General features: G+C 47.8%; 1 protein-coding gene across 1 annotated transcript in view; it reads right to left on the bottom strand.

The window, feature by feature from the left end:
• CAPN8 (calpain 8) overlaps positions 1-26,971 on the bottom strand; it is a 73,555-nt gene that overhangs the window by 19,745 nt on the left and 26,839 nt on the right. The window contains exons 3-11 of the mRNA XM_016939523.4: positions 18,090-18,208; positions 17,437-17,570; positions 16,417-16,585; positions 15,233-15,316; positions 12,252-12,337; positions 9,632-9,706; positions 8,735-8,895; positions 5,418-5,593; positions 1,697-1,708 (exon numbers count right to left, since the gene is read on the bottom strand). Of these exons, the coding sequence (XP_016795012.2) occupies positions 1,697-1,708; positions 5,418-5,593; positions 8,735-8,895; positions 9,632-9,706; positions 12,252-12,337; positions 15,233-15,316; positions 16,417-16,585; positions 17,437-17,570; positions 18,090-18,208 (1,016 nt within the window). The remainder of the gene's footprint in view (positions 1-1,696; positions 1,709-5,417; positions 5,594-8,734; positions 8,896-9,631; positions 9,707-12,251; positions 12,338-15,232; positions 15,317-16,416; positions 16,586-17,436; positions 17,571-18,089; positions 18,209-26,971) is intronic.

The raw sequence follows: 26,971 nt of genomic DNA, 5'->3' as shown, positions 1-26,971 counted from the left end.
AGCACTCAGGAGAGTTGAAGTAAGGAAGCTACTCTAATTTGGCTTGGGTTGGGAAGGGGGCAAACCGAGTTCCAGCAAGAATCCAGGGGTGGAGCAGGTTAGAGAAGTCCTATTTGGGGGCCAGAGTGGGAATTGGAGGACACTGAGGCAAGATCTAGGTAAGACTCTGTCCTACTAGGGACCCCAAGTAAGCAGGTGCCACAAGGTCCCTGGCCCCCACATCTGCCCTTGACATAGCTCAGCTCAAAGTTACATGACGGAGATTGGGCAGGTTTAACTAAGGGTGGTTCTCAGTGTGGGATCAGGATCAGCAGGAGCACCCCAGGGTAACTTGTTAGAATGCAAATTCTCAGGCCTCACCCTAGACTGAAAGAATCAAAAACTGCAGGAGCAGGGCCCAAAAATCTGTGCTTCAACAAGCCCTCTAGGGGATTCAGAAGCACATTCTAAGTTTGACAACTGTTGTCCTGAAGGCCCCCTGGCACTCGTAGAGCACAGGATCCAGGGTGACACATTGAGGGCACTGTGAGGTGCTGCTGGAGAAAGCTCCATTGTGTGTGCACGTCACCTCTCTCTCATATAAATGGGGCATTTCTGATGGGAACCACCATCACCCAGACTTAAATCAGCTTTGGTTTTAATTATTTTCCAGTAGTAATGAGGTAGGAGGTAGGACTCAACTCCCAGCAGGACACTGGACCAAATGGAGCACTAGCTGAAACAGGGAAGAGGTGAAAGCACCTCTCCATGAGACATACCCACCAGTGTGCCCTATCAGTTTACTGTTGCCTTGGCAACATCCAGAAGTTACTGCCCCTTTCCATGGCAACAACCTGACAACCCAGATGTTAACATTCTTTTTCTAGAAATTTCTGCATAATCTGCCCCTTAATTTGCATATAATTAAAAGTTGGCATAAATATGAGTGTGGAACTGCCTGTCAGCTGCTACTGTGGGCTCACTGACTATGAGGTAGCCCTGCTCTGCAAGGACCTCTGTTGCTGCTTTACCCTGCCACTTCAATAAAAGTTGCTAACACCACTGGCTGGTCCTTGAATTTTTTCCTGGGTGAAGCCAAGAACCCTCCCAGGCTAAGCCCCAATTTGAGGGCTCACCTGCCCTGCATCAGTAAGAGGTATTTGCTCTAAACCATTCACTTCCTTGTCTGTTCCCTCTGTAATCAATAACATGCACTTTGTGAGCCAAGGGCAGGTGGACCAGTAATCTGCAGCCTTGGACCAAGGCATACACTAGAGCTGATGAATTGAGCCTTGCTGGCACATGCTTCATGGCTAGCCAAGCTTGAAAACCCAGAAGAACTGGGGTAAAGCTGAGCAGGGTGGATGCACCTATACATAATTAGTGCAACTGACTCCAGCTAGAGGAAGCCCAGATAGAACACTGGTTCTCAACCTTGGCTGCCCATTGGAATCACCTTGTTCAGACCACCAGGGGCATGGGGGAAAAGGTCACCACTGTTCCTTCCATGAGGGCCTGACAGATGGGACTTGCAATGGTCCTCACCCACTCTCAGAGCTACCAGCCTACTCATGTGGTTTGATTCATGACTGGATCATGTGAGAGCTGTGGAACAACCAGCTTCTATCACAGGAAACAGACGCTGCTGGCTGCCCATCCTGAAGGCAGCCAAGCTATTTCTCACCAAAGGAAGGAATCTCTGTCAGCACTCACATACCTCCTTGGGAACCTGTGGGGCAGAAGAAAAGAGCAGGTCACCTGAGAGCTCCAAGGTCCTCCTTCTGCTCTTTTCCTCTCTCCCTATGTCTTGCAAACAGACTGTGCAGTCCTGGGGCAACTGAGGAGACATTTGTGCTAAAGTGAAAAGCCAGTCAGCATTTCTGAAACTGGAACACTACTGATGAATTTCAAGGCCATCTATAAATAGGATCCTAGAAATCTGGTGGGGGCCCACCAGATTTCTAGGTTCTACTTTCTTATTTTCTAGTTGTAGAATCTACCAAGATCTCAAATTATTCAGGAGTAATAGCCTTGGGGTTTCAATGAGAGCTAATCTCTTCTTCAGACCTACAGACCTGGTGTCCAAGATCAAGAGCTTGACCAGAGTAGGGGAATCTCACTCAACCTGAGCCATAGTTTATTCTGCCCTTGGCTATGGTGAAATGGTTCAAGAATAGGCACGTGACCCAAGCTGAGCCCATCAGAGACTTACTTCTCTGGGATTTCTGAATAGGAACTAACAGAAGGGGCTCCTTTCTTAATGCTAGTGATATTAGGGAATGAAGAAATCTAGACTAGCACAATGTCATCAGCACTAGAGAGGAGATGTGGAGAGAAAGAATCCTGGTAGTATCCAAGTCCCTTGTCCCAAGCCTTCATCTCCTTCCCTTAATTTGGTTTCATGAGCTGGTACACTCTTTTCACTAGCCTAGCTCGAGTTAGGCTCTATTATATGCAACTGGAAGTGTTGACTCCCACAAGAGAGTAGCTCTCAGATCCAGAGTAGAAGCTTTCCCATGCCTGGGGTTCCTATGCCAGGCTAGAGAAGAGGATTCAGACCCCATAATTTGTCCCTTTCCATTCTTTGTCCCTGACGCATAGGCCCTTTTGACCAGAAGACCATCCATTATTTGTGGTTTAGGTCTATGGTCAACTGCCTATAACTCTGAGAAACAACAATATTACGGAAAATGTGTATCAGCTGGCATGCTCACTTCTGGAGCCCCCATGGGTCATTGGCAGCAGAAGTAGAAGAGTCCAGGGTCACAGTCATTCCTCTAATTTTGAGTGTAAAGCCAAAATCACCCATGCAGAGGCCTCACAAGTATCTTCCTATCAGCTCCTGGCCTAATAGCCTTTACACACCCTTGGCAGGGGCTTGCCCAACCACATGGGCCATCTTTCCACAAACAACTTGACCACCTCTGCTGCCATCAATATGCTCCAGATCCACCCTACCAAGAATCACCCAGCAGAAACTGAGCCAGGCAGGTGGGGCCTCTTGGTGGCACAAATCCAGAGCAGCGAGGTAAGGGAGCAGGCCTTAGCCACTGCCCATGGGTGGATGGAAAGAAACAGTCATCTTTGAAATGCAGGATCCTGACTGCAAATGACAGGCTGGCCTGGCATCACTGCAGGAAGATAGAGGGGAGAGAGAGGAGGCCAGACAAGGAGGGCTCTTTAGTCTTTGGAGGCACCTGGCTGCTTCTCAGTCAGCAGCAGGTTTTCATCCTCAATCCAAACTCCAGTTAAAGCAAGAGGAGGGAGATACAGGAATAAGAATATGGCACCCACTCTCTGCAACCCCAGCTACTCCCTATAACCCCAGCTACTCCTGATACCCTCTTAACCTGACTTTTAAACTGTTTTCACTTACGGATGTCATGCTCTAAATTATATGCCTGTGGCCAGATATAGAAGGACCACAGATCACATACACTGGAATATTTTATAAGCAGCTATAATTTGATGACTAAAAAACTGATATGCTTTATATATTATTTATGAGCGCAAATGTCATGTCACACAGAGCTATTTCAGTCCCTTTGAAAGAATGCTTTGCTGGTCTGGTTATATAAGGTAGGCCTGGCTGAGTGCAGTGGCTCACGCCTTTAATGCCCGCACTTTGGGAGGCCAAAGTGGGTGGATCACCTGAGGTCAGGAATTTGAGACCAGCCTGGCCAACATGGGTGAAACCCCATCTCTACTAAAAACACAAAAATTAGCCAGATGTGGTGGCGCGCACCTGTAATCCCAGCTACTCAAGAGGCTGAGGCAGGAGAATTGCTTGAACCTGGGAGACGGAGGTTGCAGTGAGCCGAGTTCACAGCACTGCACTCCAGCCTGGGCGACATAGTAAGACTCTGTCTCAAAAAAAAAAAAAGGTAGGCCTGATGGATGAAGAACTGAGTAGCTCACCCTGCAGCCATGCCCACCTACTATTGACTCTCCAAAACCATCACTTAACTTTCAAGCTGCCAAGAAATGTCCTTTTGGCTGGAATGTTCTCCCTTGAAATCCAGCTCATCTTTCAAGGTTCTCATCAAAATCTCCTCCTCCATGAAGCCGAGGTGAACCCAGCCCATTGTGTCTGGTCCCCATCACAGCAGATCTGACCTGCTCTGTTGCCAGTGCAGTGTGCATCTCACTTTCCACTTCAGATTGTGAGCACTTGAGGGCAGTAACTATGTGATAATCCTCCATGTCCTCAGCTTTCAGCACAGCACCCGGCACATAATAGATGCTCACTACAGTTTGTTGAATTGATGCGCATACACTAAGTGCCTAATCAGGTTTTTATCTCTTCAAACAGAGTCTGGCTTTGTGCTACTTACATTCTAGGTGGAGAAGAAAGAGCCACACTGGAGTAGAATTGGAGTTTATTTATTTGCAATTCCTTTCTCCTGCCATCAATTAGCAATTATTTTCCAACTCCCATTCTTCAACATAAAATATACTCGCATGCTCGTGCGTGTGCACACATGCACATATACACCCTAAACTCTAAAGCCCTAAATTCCAGAATATGAGAAATAAAGTGTGGGGTGCAGATAGGATCTCAACAATTGCACTATTTCCTTACTGGTTTCTTATTACAATATTTTTTTCATACATTAATTTATACTGAGATATTGGGCCTCCAGACAGCTCTTGGTCTTCCTGATTAGAATTGTATTTTTCCCAAGAAATTCCTTTAATAAAATTGGTTTAAAAATGACCACCATGAGCCCCGCTGGAATTTGCTATAAGGAGTCTTTGCCTGTATAAAAAAGTGGATTCCAATTTGCTTCTGGCTAGACTTGTCAAGACGCAAAGGTCTTGCTTTAACATATCTGTGAGGCTGTTAAGTCTGTAGAGGGGTGGCTGCCAGGAAAACTGGCATATTAGTCAGGGACTGCAGCGTGAGCCCAGAGACAGCTGTATTCCAGAGTTCAGAGACACCAGAACTGAAAATGGGCACGTGGTTTCCATCACCCCAGCTCATGCCCTGTGTGCTCCAAGTGTCTCAAGGCCTCCCAGGGAATAGTTGCCTTTGGCTCCCATATCCAGCCTCCTTCCCTGACTCAGTGATGCCCCTCATCTTCCTTGTGCCACCTCAAGTGCCTTATGCCCCCATGTTCTTGGCTCTTGTCCCTGGGGAAGCCTGTACTTGGAAAAGAGTCTAATGAACACATGTACACTGAGCCCTCAATGATAGGCAAAGGTTAATGTATCACACATCTCAATGTTAACAGCAGAGACTTAAGCCATAGGAATGAATCTCTAAATGTGGAATTCAGGCCTCAGTAAGGCCACTGGGAGAGGTATATAGAGGAGCAAGGACGCTTCTCGATTAGGAATACTCCAGCAATAGGAAAGATGTGCTACAATGACTGGCCAAGATATTCAGCCCCAAAACATCAAGTGTATAATGGAAGACAAACCCAGCACAGCAGTACCTGGTAGACGGCATAGCCAATGCTAAGCATGCCTTGTCCTATCCGCTTCCGCCGCCTGCGATTTTTCTGCATCAGGCCCAGCAGCACTGTACAGCAGGGTTCACCGATGCTCTCCTCCTGGTCCTCATCCACTTCATCCAAACGGATTTTGAACTGGGGGTTGGTCCAGTACGTGGCTGGAAGTCACCCAGGTGATGGTGGTTCCCCACGTAGCGGGTGAGGAGATGAAGAAGAATAAAGTAAAAGGGAAGAAACTTGATCATCCTAATGAATGCACAGCTCCATCCAAACTGTGCCTAGTAAGCAGGCCTCAGAAAGTGTTCTTTACAAGGTGGTCAGGCATTTCCTCCTACCTTCCTACACATCCACACACACAGACATATGGCATCGCATTTGGAAATGTGTGCTTGTCCATTTGATCAACGAGGAGCCCAGAAGTGCTTGACTGGGAATATTCAGGATCCCATGATCCAAGGGCTACACTGGGCAGCACTGCCTCCAAGTCTTCCTGGGGAAAGACTTAACATCACCTTGCTCTCAGCACTTGACGTGTGAAGGCAAACCCACCGTGTGGAGGAAGGGAGATCTCTGGGTAAAAAGCATGTCCCCAGGACAGTAGAGGAGAAAGTCCCTGAAGAGACTAGCTACCAAAAAGGTCTCTCCGTGACACTATTAAGACAACTGCTCTTGCCATCTGATTGACACCTATTCTCCCTCTGAGAGGGCCCCAGCTGCAGAGCACAGCCTGCAGCACCCCTGAGAACTAATCTGCTGTCCATCACCCCAGGGGCCTCACAGGATGGCTTCAGTGTTGCAGCCCACTGACGAGACACACTTTCTTCAAGAGAAAGTCATTTAATAATGCATGAGGAATCACAATTTGCAATTAAGAAGCAGTCCTGCCACACCACGTATGGATATTGAAAAAGACTCCTTCATTTCAAAGATGGCTTTTTTTAAATCTCTCAGAATAGTAAGTACACAAGCCAAGGCACGGAGAGATTAAAAGGATCATCCAAGGATATGCAGCAAGTCTATGACAGAGTCCAGTGGCAGAGCAAAATTGCAGAAGACACGCCTGACAGATGTCTCCACTCTAGGGCCTCAACAATTTCAATAATGATGTGCCCGAGAGGAAAAAAGAAGTGGAAGGGCATGGGATTTTTCCTTACATCCTTTAAAGAAGAGTCTAACTTGGAAAATAACAAGGCATTCACAGGTGACCAAGAGCCATTGATTATCACTTTACAGTAGGATTACTTATTCAATTCCACCTTCCCAGAATCCCCACTTCCAGTTTTTATTTTTTGGGGGGGGGTTGTTTGTTTTGTTTTGTTTTGTTTTTTTGTTGCTGTGTTTTGTTTGTTTGTTTGTTCTAGGGCTCAAGTTTATGGATTTTAAAGCTGGATATCTGTGGATCCCATAGGAGATGGAAAAAAAATCTGTAATCGCCTATACTTCCATCACTACCAAAGGGCAGGAACTATCCATGTCTTCCTGACAGCTAGTTGGCAGCATGGATGGGACTGTGATTTGGTGCATGCAGATACCTTGGGCACCCCCTACAGTTCTGAGCTCCCAAAATGATCCATGCAAATTTCCTCCACATTTTCTAAGAGCTTGCTAATGGTGAGCATATTTTAATTTCTCCCAAATGCAACATTACTGCAATCCATACATTTTTTGTTTACTCCTTAACAGTACTGGAGGAAGAGAATGGGCCATAAAAATAATACTCCCATTTATATAATGCTACACAGTTTACAAAGTGCTTCCCTACACACTCTGTGTTCCAAGGCTCTCAGTGACCCAGTAAGGTTGGAAGGTCGAACCCCATCTGGAGGACTAGGAAACTGAAGCTCAGAAGAGGGAAATGCCCTTCCCAGAGTCTAAATCAAGCAACAAGGGCAGGATGTGGACCCCTTTCCTTCCTCTCTGTTCAGCACTCTGGTCACAGCTGCCTGAACTGGGAGCTTTGGGTTGGATGGGCGATGAAAGAAGAGAGAACTTGTCAAGACCCAGCACTGCACCCAGGTGGGGTTTTATTCTAATGCTGCTTCCCTATCACCGAGCACAGCCCTGCAGTGAGCTCTGTCATGAGAAGAAAGTGACTGGCCCTGCCCCATGCGCTTACAGTCTAAGTCAATCAACAGATCAACAGCAAACCAGGCAGGGAACGTGGGGAGCAGGAGGTGAAAAGTAGAGAGAGCAGGATTTGCTTTTCTTCATTTCTCCTTAGAGATGTGGGGCCGTCTTCCTGAGTTTCTTCATCAGGTGCTGCCTCAGCTGATTCAGCCTAGGAGGAGCCTACACAGGGACACATTAGTGATCTTCTGCGAGCCAGGAAAGCTTCCCACCTTGCACCAGGTGAGGACCCAGGGTTAGTGCGGAGGCCATGCTTTGCACCATACTATCTCCACCAGGGACTGAGTCCCCATGACACGCATGCCCTGTGTGTGGCCATCACGGCCCACGCTGTCTTTGCCCCTCCACCTCCAACTCAGGCACAAACACACAGTGAAACAGCAGCTCTAATGGATGCAGTCTATTGAAACAGCAGATGTTGTACCCGTGTTCCCCCAGCGCACCATCAGCCACTCTGTCCCAGAGGTCAGCGGGGTGACTGTTAGCCAGCTGGGTCGGGGGAGGGGAGTGGGGAGGAAGGGGCAAAAGCCCAAGGGAAGAACAGGAGGCCTTAGCATAAGGTGCCAAGAGCAGGGCTAGTGTGGAAAGCACGTCCTTTGGGGGCAGGGCGGGTGGGTGAAGCAGGGATGGTTTGAACACATGGTTCAGGCTGCAGCTGAGGGGCTGCAGAGCCACTGCCCACCCTCACAACCCTGGCCTCCAAGCCCTAGGGAGAAGCAGGGCCTCCAGAGGGTGCCCAGAAGTCAAAGAACAAAGTCCAAAGGCCTTATCCAAAGATTAACACATAGGGCTGGGCACGGTGGCTCACAACTGTAATCCCAGAACTTTGGGAGGCCGAGGTGGGTGGATCACTTGAGCCTAGGAGCTCGAGACCAGCCTGGGCAACATGGTGAGACCCTGTCTCTACAAAAAATTTTTTTAAAATTAGCCAGGCATGGCGGTGCATGCCTGTGGTCCAAGCTACTAAGAAGGCTGAGGTGAGAGGATCACTTGAGCCCGGGAGGCGGAGGTTGTGATGAGCAGAGATCGTGCCACTACACTCCAACCTGGGCAACAGAGCAAGGCCCTGTCTCAAAAAAACACACAAAATAGCAACAAAAAATTACATAAAGTGACCCAGCTCAGGGCGGATAAGCTGGAGAAGGTTGGGCCGAGGCAGCCCTTCACCTTACCTGGGTAGTTCTGGCAGCCCCCAGCTGTGGAGCCCCGAGTCCAGCGGCCGTTGAACAGGACCAGGTTCCATTTGTGCACCTCCTCGCTACTCAGAGAGTCCGGGGACAGGTTGCAGATCTCCAACCGAGAGAACTGCCTCACGAAATCTGAAAGTGACATCCTGGGGCAGAGGCACCAGAGGGCTCTCAGTGAAGAGGGCTGGGTTGTGATTAAAGACACGCATACTGGGCACGGGAAGGAGCCATGGCACAGGCCCTAGAGGCCATGGGCTAGCTTGATCTTTCCTACAGCACACTGATACAAACACGCAGAGACAACAGTCCACATTCTTCACTAGCGCTGGCTTCTTGGCTCTTACAGGGAGCCCCCCACACATATCTTAACAACCAAGCAAAGGATCTGAACTATAAACTGCAAAAGACCCCAGGAGGTCATCTCAACAAAGCCTCTGCCTCTAGATTGGGTTAAGTCTAAGCTCACAAGAGGTTTCTTTTTGTTTAATTCTGAGTGATGTCCAGCTAAGCCGTACCATATTCAAGGAGTATCCTTATTATCTTCCTTAGCTCACTAGCAAAGGAAGTTCTCCCATATTGATGGTAGGTAAATCTTAGCTTAAAGAGACAGAAGCAGTGCTCTCAGTTCATTGGAAAGATACTAGAACTGAGAAAGACAGGCTGATAGCTAGGCCAGGTTGAGGGCCCAGATATCATGGTTTCAGTGCTTTAGACATGCTGGTATAGAGGTGGAATTATACCAGGACAAAAGGAGGAGAATGAATTCACCATGGTCAGGAACCATGTCGCCTTCCTGGAAGACCCAGAGACCTAGAGTTCACATCAGAACTGAAAATGGACCCATCACCAATGGGACAGTGCTTCAGCAGAAAACTCTCTCACCAGAATTCTCCATCCTCAACTTTCTTGTCCAGTTCTTCCTTCCGCCGGGGGTCTATGTGATTCCACTCTGGTGCACTGAGGGGAAAACAAGCAGAGATGCTCGCTCCTGAGAGGTTCTACACACAGGGCAAGCTGTTTACTGCAGCTAAGCTTCCCCCTAAGAGCCAGAAACAAAATACCAAAAGCACTGCAGGCAGACAGAAAGGCAGAATGGAAAGTGTGGCGTGAGCACACTGTCTGGGGAAGGGACACAGACCCAGGACACGGACTCCATGGGCACTAGCACGATGGCCTTGGACATGTGACAGGAACATTATGACTCAAACATTATGCTCTAATTTTTACTCTCTAGGGCAAATTTGACATTTCTAATTAAGACTCCCAGGCCCCTGTTTGCAGGAATGGGGAGGCCCAGGAGAGAACGTGGATGAGTTCTCGTCACTAGAAAGGCAGGCACTCCAGTACCCATTAGTCACTTATCACTCTGGCTTATCCAGCAGTCTGGGGTGAATATGCTGACAGAGTCTAACCAGCTCTGGGAACATGGACATGGTTCACTTCCTTACACCCACGAAAATGTTCATCCAGCCCAGTTTTACGGCAATTTCCCAGAAGTAACGTCACCCTGTGAGACCTCCTGCTGGTGGCCTTTCAAGGGCAATATCTATGCACTTTGTTTGAATGCCATCTCCAGCTTCCTGACCTTTATGAAGTTAGGTTTTCCTGAAATATGTATGTGACATCTAAGTAACAGAGCAGTATCAAGATCCATCTTTAAAAAAAAAAAAAATCCCTGCCTGAATACCTTCAGCAAAACCTAAGCACCTTCTCTCCCCAGCATAAGAGCTGGGGCACACTCCAGCGCAGCCTCTCCCTCCAAGCCAGGCTTTAAGACCCCGGGGGTCAGCACGACAATTCCCAGGGCCTCTTCAATTCATTGAAACATTAATTTGATTAAAACCAAATCTCAGAATGTGCTTGTTATAAACAAAGATTAGGGCAGGAGTTGGAAAATTCCAGATCTGACCTACTGCTCCAATTTCTTTTTTTTACTTTTTTTTTTTTTAAGTAAAATCTCACTAATCCCTGGGCTGAGCTTAGGGATGTTGCCTTAGAGATTCGGCACCCTCCTTCTCCAATAGCTGATATATATAATTATCCCAGGTTGCATCTCCAGCTGGTAGGGCCTCCAGGACTTGACAGTCACCACCTCCCACCTGCCAGGGAGCGGGTGCTCAGGGAAAGGAGAGAAAGTCAAACAAGCCCTTTGGACAGCTCGGTAGTGACTTTTGGTAAGAATGGCCCAAATTCAGGGTTTCAATTTCACGTGGCCCTGTCATCCTTTTAGGGAAGTTGGCGGAACTGAGGTTTTGGGTTTTGCTCAATCTTACACAGTAGAATGAAAAATCCTTCCTACAGGAGGCTCATGTGTGGCCCTAGAGACACGTGTTTCTTCGTGACACAACCTGAAGGGAGTTACTGCCCCTCTGCGTGGTCATGACATAAGCAGTCATGATGCTGTGATTAAACTTGGCGATGTCCCCTTCGAAAGCCCTGGTGGCATCACAGAGTACCGACAGCACTTGAGGATTAAGGACGTATTGGGAGGGGGCATTATTGTGACCATTTTCATTTCTGGTGGTTCTTTGTCCATGAGACTGGCTAATTATTTTTTTTTTTAATGGAGTCTCGCTCTGTTGCCCAAGCTGGAATGCAGTGGCCCAATCTCGACTCACTGCAACCTCCAACTCCTGGGTTCAAGCGATTTCCAGCTAATTTTTGTACTTTTAGTAGAGACGGGGTTTCACCATGTTGGTCAGGCTGGTCTCGAACTCCTGAGCTCAAGTGATCCACCCGCCTAGGCCTCCCAAAGTGTTAGGATTACAGGCCTGAGCCACTGTACCCAGCTGAGACTGGCTAATTCTAATTCCTCCCCCACACTAACCTGACTCCGCCAGGCCAGCTGTGCTCACTGGACAGAAACCACCCCATGCTTTCCACCCTCCTGCATGATGGGGACATGGATTCCAGGGCCCAGCTGTCCTGGGACATCACCACCTCTGACTGACTTTCCCTCATCAGCAGAGAGGCCTGCCCAAGAGGAGTCTCTCCAGTCAGTGATCAAACGTGCCTAGGGTAGGAGCGAGTGCCGCTGCCTCATTCATCACTGCTGCCAGGGCCCGGGGCTCCTAGGGTCAAATTTCATTTTCTCAGCATCCTTGTTTCTTCTTGGTGCTGAGGGGTTTGGCCTTTGTCAGAGTGTCCAGTGTTTGTGGAGTGGAAAGAAACAGACTGTGAGTGATCGATTTGACCTTTGGACCAGCACGGTGTGTCAGGTAAAAAACACAAAAACCTTTCAGCGCAAAGCAAAATTCCACAGAGCCGCCAAACTTTCAAATGCCAAAGCAGAAAGCCAGAATCGAAGACTACAGCCCAGTGGTTTTTATTTTGCTTTTCCCAGCCTGGATCCATTTAATACTCTTTTCTGAACACACTGTGTGATCTGCAGACAGGACGTGCTGCTGAACTCACTGTGACATCGATCTCATTATTGTGTGTTTTACACGACACCCTTCCGCAGAGGGAGAGATGACTGGGGAAGCGGGGGAAAAAAACCTACTCATCGCTCCAGGCTCCCGACCACTCCACTTCACCCCATGGATTCCTGAGTCTGATCAGCTTCTCTGGATGGCCCTGGAAATTCACCTGCAAATTCCACACACAGAAAAGCGACTGAATTACTATGCTCCTGTTGCCCTGCAGGCATGTCTGCACCTGACAGGATCTGCATTAAATTTTTCAAATGTCCCTAAAGGACCACACTTTTATTTTCCTTTAATGCATCTTTTCAGGCTTGGGCCAAGTGTTTTCATAATTTGTTTGAATAAATGAGGTATTTTTCATAATTTGTTTGAATAAATGAAGAGTGAGTCTAGCCCAAAAACAAGCTTATGTCTGCTTTAACTCAGATTTAGATTTTATAGTTGACTAAGATTGACTGAGCTTTTAATACATGAGACCTAATGATAATAAACGCCCTCCAAACAAACACCAAAGCACGGCAGTTAACATTTATTGAGCAGGTACTACAGATGAGGTGTAGTGCTAAGCATTTTGGGTGCTTTATTGCCTCATTTAACACTCACGACAATCCTGAGAAGATAAAGAATTATCTTCATTTCATAGCTCAAAAATCTGAGACTTAAAGAAGTTACATTATCCGAGATTATGTAGTTAGTAAGTGGTGAACGCAGGCCAGGAACTCAGGCAGTCTGTCTCCAAAGCCCATACTCCTAAATCCACATATACTGCTTTCCCCTATTTATTGAACACTCAAGCATAAGCCCCTTGGGCCCCTGCACACACACTGGCATTCACATATACACACACCAACTGTGTAGGCTGTTAGGTCCTCGTTGTCTTCATTTCCTGTGTATCCCCCAACTCACCTAGCCCAATGTTTGCATGTACATGTTCAATTCCCATTTATGAGATTAACTTCATTAAAGAGCATATTTGGGCCGGGCGCAGTGGCTCACGCCTGTGATCCCAGCACTTTGGGAGGCCGAGGTGGGCAGATCATGAGGTCAGGAGATCAAGACCATCCTAGCCAACATGGTGAAACCCCATCTCTACTAAAAATACAAAAAAAATAATTAGCCGGGCGTGGTGGCGCGTGCCTGTAATCCCAGCTACTCGGGAGGCTGAGGCAGGAGAATCACTTGAACCAGGGAGTCAGAGGTTGCAGTGAGCCGAGATCGTGCCACTGCACTCCAGCCTGGTGATAGAGCAAGACTCCATCTGAAAAAAAAAAAAAAGAAAAAAGAAAAGCATATTTATGAAACACAAACACATGTAAAGAACATCTGTTTCATTTAACTCTATTTATTTATTTATTTTTGAGACAGGGCCTCTCTCTGCCACCTAGGCAGGAGTGAAGTGGTGCAGTCACTGCAGGCTCAACCGCCTGCCCGGGCTCAAGCGATCCTCCCACCTCAGCCTCCCGAGTAGCTGGAACTACAGGCACACCCTACTATGCCTGGCCTATTTCAGTTAAATAAATAACAAGAGGTGGGACATTCATTGCATTTCCCTTTCTGCCTTGGCCATTGGGAAGCCCAAAGCAAAATTAATTTCTCAATTATAGCACTGTCTTCAGCCTGGATTGATGTATTTTACTGTAGTTGTGTGGTTTTATCATGTCTGTTCTTTTAATGGTAAACCACTAGCTGGGTATGGTGGCTCACACCTGTAATTTCAGCACTTTGGGAGGCCGAGGCAGGAGGATGGCTTGAACCCAGGAGTTCAAGACCAGCCTGGGCAACACAGACAGACTCTGTCTCTACGAAAATTTTTTAAAAATTAATAATTAGCCAGGCATGATGGCACTTGCCTGTAGTCCCAGCTACTTGGGAGGCTGAAGCAGGAGGGTCACTTGAGCCCAGGAGGTTGAGGCTGCAGTGAGCCAAGATCATGCAACTGCAGTCCCACCTGGGCAATGGAGCAAGACCCTGTCTCTAAATAAATACATAAATAAATAAAATCATTGTAAGCCACCTTAAATCCCTTTTGAAAGAAGACACAATGTAGGAAATAAAAATAATGAATAGGCCGGGCGCGGTGGCTCACACCTGTAATCCCAGCACTTTGGGAGGTCGAGGCGGGCGGATCATGAGGTCAGGAGATCGAGACCATCCTGGCTGACACAGTGAAACCCCGTCTCTACTAAAAATACAAAAATTAACTGGGCGTGGTGGCGGGCGCCTGTAGTCCCAGCTACTCAGGAGGCTGAGGCAGGAGAATGGCGTGAACCCGAGAGGCGGAGCTTGCAGTGAGCCGAGATTGCACCACTGCACTCCAGCCTGGGCGACAGAGCGAGACTCTGTCTCAAAAAATAAAAAATAAAAATAAAAGAAAATAATGACTAGTATAGCCCATGTTTTTTCCTCGGGTTGAAGAGTGAGGAATACTTACATGCCTTTCCATGACTCTACCCCACCCTAAAAGCTGGGACTACTGCCCCTTTTCCCGTTTTGGGATTTTGTGAGTTCCCACTGTTTTGCCCACACAAACATATTTTTTGGAAGATCTGTAGAATCTAACTGACAATCTCTACAGCTTTCCTGGCTGCATCTAAGGAGAGGGCTTGCATTTAGTTAGAACCTATTGAGCAAAAGCTCAGAGAGGTTACGTTGTCCATCTTCAAGTGAGTAAGAGTCAGAAGAACCTTCTTTTATTTTTTTTGTTTTAGAAAAAAAAATTTTAATTTTTTCGTAGCGATGAGGTCTTACTATGTTGCCCAGGAATGGTCTTGAACTCCTGGCCTCAAGTAATCTTCCCACTTCAGCCTCCCAAAGTGCTGGGATTACAGGTGTGAGCCACCACATCTGGCCAGAAGAGCTGTTCTAATGAGCAAAAGCTAATGCTCATCTGTGGTGTCAGGGGTTCTGTACAGGCAGAGTGCATCCCAACATGGCAGTGAAGCTCAAAAGCCAATTCCGAACCTTCTAGTAGTAATCACCTCTTTCCTCCTGTCGAGATGGCTTGGATTCATGGAAATATTATCACACGTTACCTTCCCCACCTTCCACACAATTTTACCTCTTCGACTCCAGTGACAGAGTACGCATGACTCTTAACCAGCTTCTGGCTGGTGATGGCTTCGGCTTCGGCTGCACTGGAGACCTGCGTAGAGAAGAAAGTCCACTCAGTGGCTGACCCTGACCTCTCAGGGGCCGGCCGTAGAATGCCTTCCAAGGACACACTACACGGCCACTGGGGGCTTCAGTGTGGGACTAGGGGTGCAGGCATGGCTATGAACCTCAGGTAAAGAGTCATCTCCATCCAGACTCCCTTTTTAATTAGGCCTGTAGTTCCAGGCCAGTGCAGGTGCCTGCCAAGCCTGGAAGACAATTTACCAGCCTTCAAAATACCACCAAGAAACTGGGAAGTCATTTATTCTCTGAGAGTGACCCCCAGCTGCCTGAAGAAGGCTAATTCTCCATGCTGATGGCTCTGGACAGGTCCCAGTCCTCCAAGGTTCTCCCTGAGTGGACTCCTCATTACCCTTCCCATTTCCTCAGCACCCCCTCTCCCATGCCCCATACCACCCCTCCACCAAAAACCACATCTCCTGCTGGGGTTTGCAGAGAGAGGAAAAAGGGAGGATCTTCTCACTTTGTCGTTCACATTTCTAAAATCACCAGGTAAGGACAAGAGAGGAAGACAGGGCAGCCAGAGGGCAGCTGGTCACAGGAGCCCGAGGTGGTGACAAGACCTCAGGGCTGGGGGCCTCCAGCCTCTGTTTCCACAGCCACCTTGGAAATCCACACAGCTCAGCCTCCTGTCCAGCCACAGCCTCTGGTTTCAGAACTTGTCTTTTCTTCAGGGATCTCAAGATCCATCAGGTATCATCAATCATCACATTTGTTTTCCAAAACCTCAAGATTATTTAGCAAAAAGGAGGTAGCAAATGGGGGGCCTAGGATCCAGGGATCCTAGACTATGTTCTTAGGGCCACTCCAGCAGTACTGAAGGGGCTCTAACAACGAGAGGGAAATTGGGGCTCCTGCAATGCAACTAACCCCAGTTCCTACCCACTAATTAGGTCTTCACCAGCCCCTATATGTTCAGGCCTGTGTGTCACTAGACTTGCCCACTAAGCTCCAGACTCTGCTCTGACCCAAAGCCTTCCTAGGCCTCTCTCCCGCTGTCTCATCCCTTCCCTACCACACAAGGGGTGGCGGTGGGGGGAGGTGGGGCAGTAGAGAAGCCATATGCCTCACATCAATGGAGCAGCCCAGCAGAGACCCCGCACGGAGGGCCTTCCGGATGATCTGATATAGATTGGCTGGTGGTTTCTTCAGGTCATAAAACTCAGAGATGCCACCTGTGAAATCCTCAAACCCCTCCACTGTGGAACCTCCAGCGAGAGCCTCATAACAACCATTAAGCCTATTGGAAAAGAAAGAACACATGCTCCATTAGCACCCTCAGCAAGGAGACCCGGGGATTGGGGACCGGGACAGTGCTAGGACATACTGTGGCCTGGAAGATAAAGGAAGGCTCTTTGCCTATTTTGCCTATGGGCCAGGAAGGTGCTTAGGCCACTGTTTCATGTGCCCAGCTCAGCACTTCACTAGGAACTGACCTCAGCCAACCTCTCTCCAGCCACCCCCTCCTTTACAAAGCCAAGGGCAACCCCTCCAGAGTTGGCCCCAGCTGCCTGGGTTTCTGGGGTCTGGGGGCACAGATGGGGAGAAGGAGAACTTTCCCTCAAGGCTGAGAGGCATCTGCTGAGGCTTGCTGGGAAATAGAACTGGAAAGGAACTGGGGTTGCAGAAAAGGGTATCAGTAAACAAAAGTAATTAAAAGAACCCCAAAGAAGGTTTTGAACATCAAACGCTGGTGAGAAGAACTCCTGAGGAAAGAGCAGACACTTTGTTGAGTTTGGTATCTAGTACATTTGTTTTATTATTCTTCATCATTCTTTTAAACATTTACATTGCCCCAGGAACCTACCTTGGGATTTGAAAGAGGAAAAGCTCAGGCCCAGAGGGGCAGGGAGGCTGGCCCCACCACATACACATTCACCCGAGGCAGAGCTGAGATGCTAAACTCCCCGCCCAGATTTCTGTTTCTCTTAGTTACTGAAAAATGCTCTGTCTCCAGCTCATGGGGGTCTGGATGCTGGGAAAGACGCCATGACGCCCTGAGTTTGGGGTGGGGAGGCAGACGTGGGAGGGACAGGTGAGAGCTTTCAGGGAGGCTCTGGCGTCTCCCAGCTCCTGGCTTCCCCCACTTACTTGGCATAGGCTTTCTCCAGCAGGGCACTCCAGAATTCATTGCCTTGTTCCGAGTGTAGGAAGAGCAGCTGTCCATTCTTGGTGGGCAGCCTGTCGTCAATGACCACCTCCACCCACTCTCCATACTGCCAGAACTGGGGAGGGGGGACACAGCGGCAGCTCACATGAATAAGCAGATGTGTAAAGGGAGTCCCTCCAGGGGACCTCACGTGGGGACTCTGTGCCATCAGTGTTCGAGTCTTGGCTCCTTAGGAGCAGGACATGTGTCTGCCTTATCTGTGCACATAGGAGATGCCAGATGAACCCGGGAACATCGAGTCCAGGGTCTGCGTTTGTGCATCAGAGAACTTGCCCAGCGCCACCTAGTGGCAGCAGGAAGTGATTCAGACCCACACCTCCTGACTCTCAGTCCACAGGGCTTTCCTGAAGGCCACGTGGCCTGGGAGAGCTGGGAAGAGGATGGATGTGTGGATATCTGGATGGATGCATTAAAGCAGAGGTTCTCAGACTGAAGTGTGCATCAGAGTCACCTAGAGGGATTATTAAGACATAGGTCACTGTGCCCCAAACCCAGAATTTCTGACGCAGTGGACCTGCAGTGAGCCCTAAGAGTACAGAAAACAGCAACAAAGGGCCGGAGCAGAGCACAGTACCTGAAAGTGAAAGATTCCCACATAGTTCTCCTGGAAGTCCTGGTCCCTGGGGACCACCCGGTAAAGCAGCTCTTCATTCAGGGTCAGGGAGGCAATGGCAGCCAGAAGCCAGCAGTCACCTGCGCAGTGTCACGGGGGACACAGATTGGTCAGGCCCAGCCTGCAGGGGCCCTGCTTTCTCTGACCCTGTCCCATTCAACCCAAAGTCCACGTCGCCACATTCCCTTCTGAGTCAGGTAGAGTTTCCTCCTCCGGTGCTGGAAATGCACCCGCAGCCATCAGCTTCTTCTGCCTCCTTGGGATTTGTTTACTCGGGAGTGGATCCTCTGCTCCTCCCTGTGGCTGCCCCCTCCCCCACATGCTGATCATTTCCCCACTCCTACACATTCAGCCAGTGGAGTGGAAAAGAAAAGAAGAGGAGAGGAGAGAAAAGAAAAGAAAATTAGTCCCTTTGGTCCCTTATTAGCAGCTCTGATTAAGTTGGTTGAGGGAAACATTGAAGCTGTTAATCCAATCTATGATGTGTACGTGTAAGAGTGTGTGTGTGTGTGTGTGTGTGTGTTTATGTTCCTTGCCCCTCCTGACCTTGGATAATGAAGAGCTGGCTCTGCGTGGTCTGTTTACAGTATTGCCTTTTCTTGTTTCAGAGTTCACCAGGAGAGCCTTGATGCCTTATTGCTTAAAGTTCCCTTGAGATACTGCTTAGCATTAAATCATCATAATTTGAGGCAGAAGAAATAAAAGTCAAGAGAGGTTACAAATCCTGGGTTTTGGTGTTGATCACATTGGAGATTCAAGGAAATGCAGAAGAAAACAGAAAACCCCTTTCTGTGCAAGTTGGGACCCACCACACTGATGCCACTGAGTGGCACTTCCCTGGGAGGCATCGTTGTCCCTTGCAGTGTCAACTTCAAAAGAAGTAGCACGGGCCCCAGGCACCACTGCCTACCTTAGCATCCTATGGCGAATCTATCATCCTGGAAGTGACGTAACTTTGCTCACCTCTACTTATTTGCTTATTCCACACCAGCTGCTGAGGTCTCAGTGTCCTCAAGCGTGCTTTTCATCATGTGAAGGCTATTGCATCTTTCTGGCCTGGTACTGCTTCTTTCCACCTTCACTGTAGATCCCTAGCTCTAGGAGTCTAAGATTTGGTGAACAAGTCCCTGTTTCTCCTATTCATTCCATTCAAACAGCTCCAAAATCCTGCCTGTGCATCTTAGCCTTTATCTTTTCCATATCAAAGATCTGAATCTTTTCAATGTGTGTTCAGATGGAAGGCCCTTCAACCTTTTAGAGACCATCTGTGGACCTTGTCTCACTCTAAGTTTTCTTTTAACACTGTGGCCAGAGCTATATACATATTCTAGGTGTGAACACATTATGGTTTTCTCAGAAAACCTGTTGCCTGAGCAAGCAGTAAGCCAGGAACCCACATCTGAGGAGCCATCATCTCCATCATCACTCAGAATTGCTCCATCACCAAGTCATCCTAGAAAGCCCTGGCCTCTGTCTGCCTGGATCTTTCCCAACAAAGTCATTCATGATCTGACCCCAAATTAATTAATTCCTCTCTCTCTCTCCCTCTCTTTCTGTCTGTCTGTCTCTCTCTCTCTCGCGCTCACTCGCTCTCTCTCTCTGTCTCACACACATACATACTCATTTACTTTCTTTTTCTTTTAAGAGACAGGGTCTTGCTCTGTTGCCCAGGCTGGAGTACAGTAGCGCCATCATGGCTCACTGCAGCCCCAACCTCCTAGTCTCAAGCAATTCTCCCACCTCAGCTTCCTGAGTCACTAGAACTACAGGTGCATGCCATCATGCCTGGTTAATTTTTTTTTTTTTCATAGAGACAGGATCCTACTATGTTGCCCAGGCTGGTCTTGAATTCCTGGACTCCAGTGATCCTCCCATCTTAGCCTCCCAAAGTGCTGGGATTACAGGTGTAAGCCACCATGCCTGGCCATATTACTTTTTGAAGAGCTTTTCTGATCCAGGAGGCAACCTGCTTCCTGCCTCACTCTCTCACCAGGCTCTGCTTCACAGACAAACACTATCTTCCTAATGGCAACAGGGCTCCTAGGTGAAACTAGACCTGGTAGTCGAGGGAAACAGAGTTGATGTGGATGGGCTGGCATGAGTTATGTTACTTCTCACCAAAGAAGCCTCAAGCAGGGCAGTCTCTCATTAAAAGGCAACTTCCAAAGGTTGAGCAAAATAACAGTGTCCTCCTCCCACCCAGCTCCTCTCAGCCCATTTTTCTTCTATGAACACATGTGATCATGTCACACCCCTGCTCGCAACTGTCCTCCATTGCTCACCAATGAAATACAACCTAACAGGGCATCAACACCCTTCACAATATGACTCCAACCTACTTCTCCAGTCTTTTTCCTATTACACTCTCCGCTATGAATGTAATCTCCCAATCGAACTTGGATATGTACAAAACATACCCTGGTCGTTTTCATTGATGTGATTTTTCTTGTTTGTTCCCTCTGCTTGCAAACTTCTTGCTGAATCTTACCCCTTCTCCATGAAGCTTTCTCTGATACCACCTACCGCCAGAAGTCACCTCTTTTTTGGTATGTGTCCTAAAGACCTTATTTACGCTTCTCTTGCAGAGTTATCACAAGCTGCCTCAGATCATGATTTGCACCCAGACTGGCCTCAAAACTCCATTCATGCATCAACTCCTTGGCAGAGCTTTCCTTACCCCTACCCCTGGCCTGTCTTACCAGCGCCAAGCCCTTCCTCCTCACACCTCCCCAGCAAGTTCTAAGGCCACTTGATTACATCTGTTTTTCTCTCTCCCTCTTCCCTCTCTGACCTCTTCTTGCAAAGCAGCAATGTGGATTCACTCATCTCGGCATCCCCAGCAGGTGGCTGACACACAGAAGCAGCTCAACGGATGTTTGATGAATAAAAACAAATAAGCAGATGACTACATGAATCAATGAATCATATTTTGTTCTTCTGCAAATCTCCAACAGCATCTTACATATATTTGCACCTCAACCTCCCAAGTCTGTGGGGAAGTGGCATTCAACAAGAATCTGCATCAAACCTGACAGATTTCACTTTCACCAGCATCAGGCAGAGGGAGATAAACAAGGTAGGGCAAGCACAGAAGCCCAGTCCTCTGGGGAGTGAAGGGGGAGACTGCTCTGCAACACCTCTAAAGCTAGTGGCTTCTCAAAGAGATCAGAGCAGCCACATAGCCCTCATTACTGGGCATGGTCCTGGTTGCCTTCCGATGTGAAGGTTCTGGCTCCCGGTCTAAGCTTCTTCCGACAGCCCACCCAGAGCACTCCCTAGATATTACAATTCAAGTCACAGCAACAAAATGTCCCTCCGTTGCTGACATCAAATGAGGCGGCCCAGCTGGAGGAGAGTTTAATTTTCTCTTCATCTACCTCACTCCTGACATTTCACAGGGTCTACCCAGCTCTTGCAAGCAAGCACAGAGGCTCGAAGGGATGCTGTGGGTTTGGAGGCTTTTGGATCCTTGCCAGTTACTGCATGAAGTGTGAATGGATTGCCATGACGAGAATGCGTTTTCAAAGGAATATATCCAAATGTGCTTCCCTTCAGAGTCCTCTGGAAGATGGACATTTACTCTGCTGTTCACATTTAGAAACTTGTTTGGGGAACTGCCAGCAAAAATCAGCTTTGATCTTGGAGCATAGGTTTTGTTTTGTTTTGAGACAAGGTCTCGCTCTGTTGCCCAGATGAGTGCAGTAGTGCAACCATGGCTCACTGCAGCCTTGACCTCCTGGGCTCAAGCAGTCCTCCCACCTCGGCCTCCCAAATTGCTGGGACTACAGTCATGTGCCACCATGCCGAGCTATTTTTTTTAAATACAGAGCTGGGGTCTCACTATGTTGCCCATGCTGATCCTGAACTCCTGGCCTCAAGCAATCCTCCCACCTTGGCCTCTCTAAGTGCTGGGATTATAAGCATGAGCTACCACACCTGACTAATTTTCAATTTTTTAATTTTCAAAAGCAGTCAGAAGGCTTTGACATACTAGTTAGGTGGTGAATAAGGCAGACAAAAACACTGGGAAATACCTTGATAGACAAGTCCCTCCTCCTGGCCACCTTCGAGCTAGGGCTGCTCAGGAGTTAGTGCTCACTCATGCGCTTTAAGCAGAGGTGCACTTCATGGGAATTTAGGAAAGGTTTCCATGTCCTGATGAAGCGGGGCAGACTTGGCTGGCAGAGACTTTTTTGCCCATTGCCCTTCCTCCTTCTTCCCATCTGGAAAGTCCACACTGTGCTTGGAGGTGCAGAGCCAGCTTGCAATCCCAAGGCTGCAGGTGCAAGATGAAAGTCAGCATAGGAGAGTGCAGAGCAGAGCACAGTGTGAGTCTAGCTCTCCAAGGGCATTATTAAAGTTACACTAGCCCTGGGCTGTCTGCCTCTAGTTTTCTTATTATAAAAGAAGAACTTGCCCCCTATGTATGCTTCTTGTAGCCCAAGGTTTTTCTAAATAATATTAGAAGCATGACTACAGAGTGATTTGGTATGCCCCATAAATTGGCTCTGAAAAAAGAATTCCACAAAAGGAATTCCAAAATAAAGTTGGGAATAGCCTTTCAAATACACACATTGCACTGGGTTGAATCTATTCTAGGGAGACTGGAAAACCTGGATGGTAATGCCTGTGTCTGGTCCCAAAACGGAGACTATAACAAATGCTCTCTTAAAAAAAAAAAAAGAAATGTATTTGAGAGGCCAAGGCAGGTGGATCACTTGAGGTCAGGAGTTCAAGACCAGCCTGGTCAACATGGTGAAACCCTGTCTCTACCAAAAATGCAAAAATTAGCCAGGCGTGGTGGCAGGCACCTGTAGTACCAGCTACTCAGGAGGCTGAGGCAAGAGAATCACTTGAGCCCAGGAGGCAGAGGTTGCAGTGAGCCAAGATCACACCACTGCACTCCAGCCTGGACGGCAGAGCAAGGCGCCGCCTCAAAAAGAAAAAAAATAAAATAAAATCCACCAGGAGATAATAATCCTGAATCAGACATTGTTAAAAAAGAATCCCTTAATTCAAAAATTCCCTTTACACATTAAAATCAAAGCTTAAAGGTCGGGATGTCTAATGTTATTATAAACTGTAGGTAGCAAGAACTCGAGCTATAGCTTAATGGAATTTCTCAAACACCAAGGGAAGAAATGGAGATACTTCTGGACTGCAGGTAGAAAGAAAGAGGAAGGAAAGAAGAAAGGTCAGACATCGGAAACCCTACAGTAGCCCCTACATTACCTTGAGGTTGAACAATGGCTGAAGCGGAAACAAGAGTAAAGCCTCAGGTAGTTTGAAGCAGAAGCCAAAGCAGGGAACATGTATGCCCTGCTGCCCATTCAGGAATCCAGGAGCAGAGTAAAGATGGCATCATGGAGTACTTACACAGAAGATGAGAGACAACGGAAGTGCCCCCAAGTCTCCCTCGGGTATTATATAAGATTGAGCTGAGGGCAGGGAGGAAAAAGTCAGCTCAATCCTATTGCAGAGGTTGTGGGGTGGACCTCTGGGTCAGGCACTGAACGGAGGCTGTGATGTGTCATGTCTGCAGCAGTAAGGAGCACTCAGGTGGGGCTGAGTCAGCCAGGAAAGGTCCACTGGACCCTGAGGAAATCAGAAGAGACCCCACAACATGCCAGTCACATCTCCAGGAGGCCAGCAAGGACCCATAAGTCAGCACTAGGGTACGTAAGGACTAGCGGGCTTCTCTCATTGGTGGGAGGACATTGTTTGGCCTTCCTTATACCCACGTGCCATCCTAGGATGGTGGGGGAGGAACCAGACTTTACAAAGTGAGAAACCACCTGTTTTAGTCCATTCGTGCTGCTATAACAAAATACCATACACTTGATGCCTTAGAAACAACAACACAAGTCTAGAGGCTGGGAAGTCCAAGATCAAAGCACCAGCAGAGTTGATATGTGGCAAGAGCCCACTTCCTTATTCATAAATGGCTGTCTTCCAGTTGTGTCCTCAAATGGCAGAAGGGGTGAGGGAGCTCTCTAGGGCGTCTTTTATAAAGGCACTAATCCCATTGATGAGGGCTTTGTTCTCATGACCTAATCACCTCCCAAAGGCCCTACCTCCTAATACCATCATATTGGATGTTAGGATTGCAACATATGAATGGCGGGAGGGGGGACAGATACAAACATTCAGTGTATAGCACCACTCAAATAGAGTAATTGAAAGCAATATTTATCCAAGAGAGGTAAGAACTTGAAACAGGCAGAGGCATAATACCTTTAATCGGCTAGTTTATGTTTCCCTCCCACTCATGGTCCATGGAAACTGGGGCTCCTCAGCAAGCTGAGAATAGTTGAGCAAAATAATGAATGCTGTGCTGATTGCACATCTGAGAATAATGTAAAGATTTTGACCCTGCTAATATATGCTTGTTTTTTAAAAATCTGTCTTCAATATTTTATCACAGCTGAGGCATCCTTAGCCTACTCTTCCACAGAAGGCTGCTCTAAATGTTTTTATACACAGGGAGCTATTTCAGCTCTGTACATTACCACGAAGCAGTCACAGAGCCTCCCTTCCCCCACTTGGTGAACACGCCTTTTGAAGCCCTTGGCGTTTGATTCATGCCATTTTGACTACCTTAAAACACACACACACACAAACACACACATACACACACTGATTTTTTTTTTAACCACTCCTTGCGGAGCAGGGCTAATTCATAGTCAGTGTGCCCAGAGTCGACCCACACATTGACTTTTGACTCTATTTGCTTTGTTGACAATTCCCATCTCTCTGGCTAGACTTGGAAGCTGCCTGGAGGCAGACAGTGGGCCTGGTGGTTCTCACAGACCCCAGCATAAAATTCTTACTGACTGAATTCACCTCAGTATAATTGTATCAAAGGTTATTTGAAAATTCAGACCTTGAGTAGTCTGTCACTAGTAAAGCTTTCTGGGACCCACTTTCTGTTTCCCCCCTTTTTCTCCCACTTCTGCCTTCTCTGGCTAAAATCAAATTTTGGCATTCAAAGGAAGGCTCTGACTTGCTTCTCAAGTTTGTTCCCCATGCCTCAAGTAGAGCCTCATCTCCCCCACCTTCTGACACTCACCTCTCTGAAGACTTCGCGTATATCATGGTTAGACTCAGGTCTACCTGGATTTGAGAGACTGACTTTTTGACCTCCCGCAAGCCATATAATTATACCATCCTTCATTCCCTCCAAATGATACAGATGCCAACCCACTGTGACCAGAGGTAACCTAGACTTTTCTGAACCTGGAAGACACCAGCTTGACTGGGTCTCCAGTGCCCCCATCCTGCAGCCCTAGCACTATCTGTAGCCACACTCCACCTCTGCCCTTTCCCCCAGCCTAGCCCTGGAGCACAGATGCCTGCCAGCCCTGGTAACGCCTGGCTCCAGCTCTGCCATGACCTCTTAGCATCCTCAGTACTCCTGTTTGCTCCTGTCACCTGCTCCCCTGATTCCCATCACCATCCAGCAGCAGCACCTGGGCAGGCTGACCAGGTGGCACATGGGACTGGGGAGTGAATGAGTCAGCCAGGTTCCTACTCCTGAGCATCCTAGCAGGATCCTCTGTTTAAGTTCCCGTCCTCTTAGAATCACTTAGTAAATCTCCCCCATCTTGCACCAGCCTCCAACCCTCCTGGAGTTCCTCTCCCTTCCGGCTTAAGGGGTAGCTCCTGTATGCCATCATCACTCACCAGCACTTGCCAAGCATCACCATGTGCGGGGCCATCTGCAGGACACTGGGACAAGAGAGACCTAAAGAACACCATCTCTGCCCTTGAGAAGGCTACAAACTTAGTAGAGTAGAAATAGCACAGGTTTTGAACTCAGAAATCCTGTGTTCAAAGCCCTGGACCCTTACTTGCCTGCTGAGTGACTGGCAGCAATCACTTGACTCCTAGGATTCTCAGTTTTCTAATCTGTAAAATGAGTTTGGACCTCACAGTTTATTGTGCAAGATCATCTGATACTGAGCAAAAAGGATTTACTTGTAACAAGCGAAATGTTTAGGGATATCTGTATATATCTCCAGTTGGCCTTCTGTATCCATGGGTACCATATCCATGGGTTCAACCAACTGCAGGTTGAAAATATTTGAAAAAAATGGATGGCTTTGTCTGTACTGAACATGTACAGACTTTTTTCTTATCATGATTCCCTGAATGATACCATATAACAACTATTTACATAACATTTACACTGTATTAAGTATTATAAGTAATCCAGAGGTGATTTAAAGTATATGGGAGGATATGCATGGGCTATCTGCAAATACTACATCATTCATATCAGGGACTTGAGCATCTGTGGATTTTGATATTCCTGGGGATCCTGGAACCAGTACCTCACAGATACCGAGGGAAGACTGTATGGGGTGTGTGTGTGTGTGTGTGTGTGGTCTCCAGTTGGCTAGAGAGGACATCAGGATATAAAAGATATCAAAGATCCACATGACTGTATATGTAACAGCAGGTATGATATTTTTAGAGTGCCTCTGGAGTATCTTGATTAATGTTCCCCTGTGGGTAAGCCAGCTTCTCTCTCCCCGCCTGAGTATAATCTCTCCCAATAAGCAACTGCTTCTTTGCTGATAAGGAACAATTCCCTGGCCTTTCCATATTCAGGACAAAAGAGGACCTTCAGTGCCTCCGGGAATCGTAGGCAGGGGCTTCTGCTGACACCCCAGGCTCTGTGGTCCCTACTCTCCCTCAAACAAACAACATAGAACCAAAGGAAATAATGTCAGGCAGAAGCCCACACACACAGTTAGAACATGAGTCCCTATGCTGGGGCCCTGCTCTGTCCTAATCCATTCACCCTGTTACCACCTGCCTGCGCTGAGTCAGATTTAAAG

This window comes from Pan troglodytes, chromosome 1 (genome assembly GCF_028858775.2).
Source record: "Pan troglodytes isolate AG18354 chromosome 1, NHGRI_mPanTro3-v2.0_pri, whole genome shotgun sequence".
NCBI classification, from domain to species: Eukaryota; Metazoa; Chordata; class Mammalia; order Primates; family Hominidae; genus Pan; species Pan troglodytes.
The sequence above is the reverse complement of the archived record's forward strand: the minus strand, read 5'-3'. Positions and strand labels throughout refer to the sequence as shown.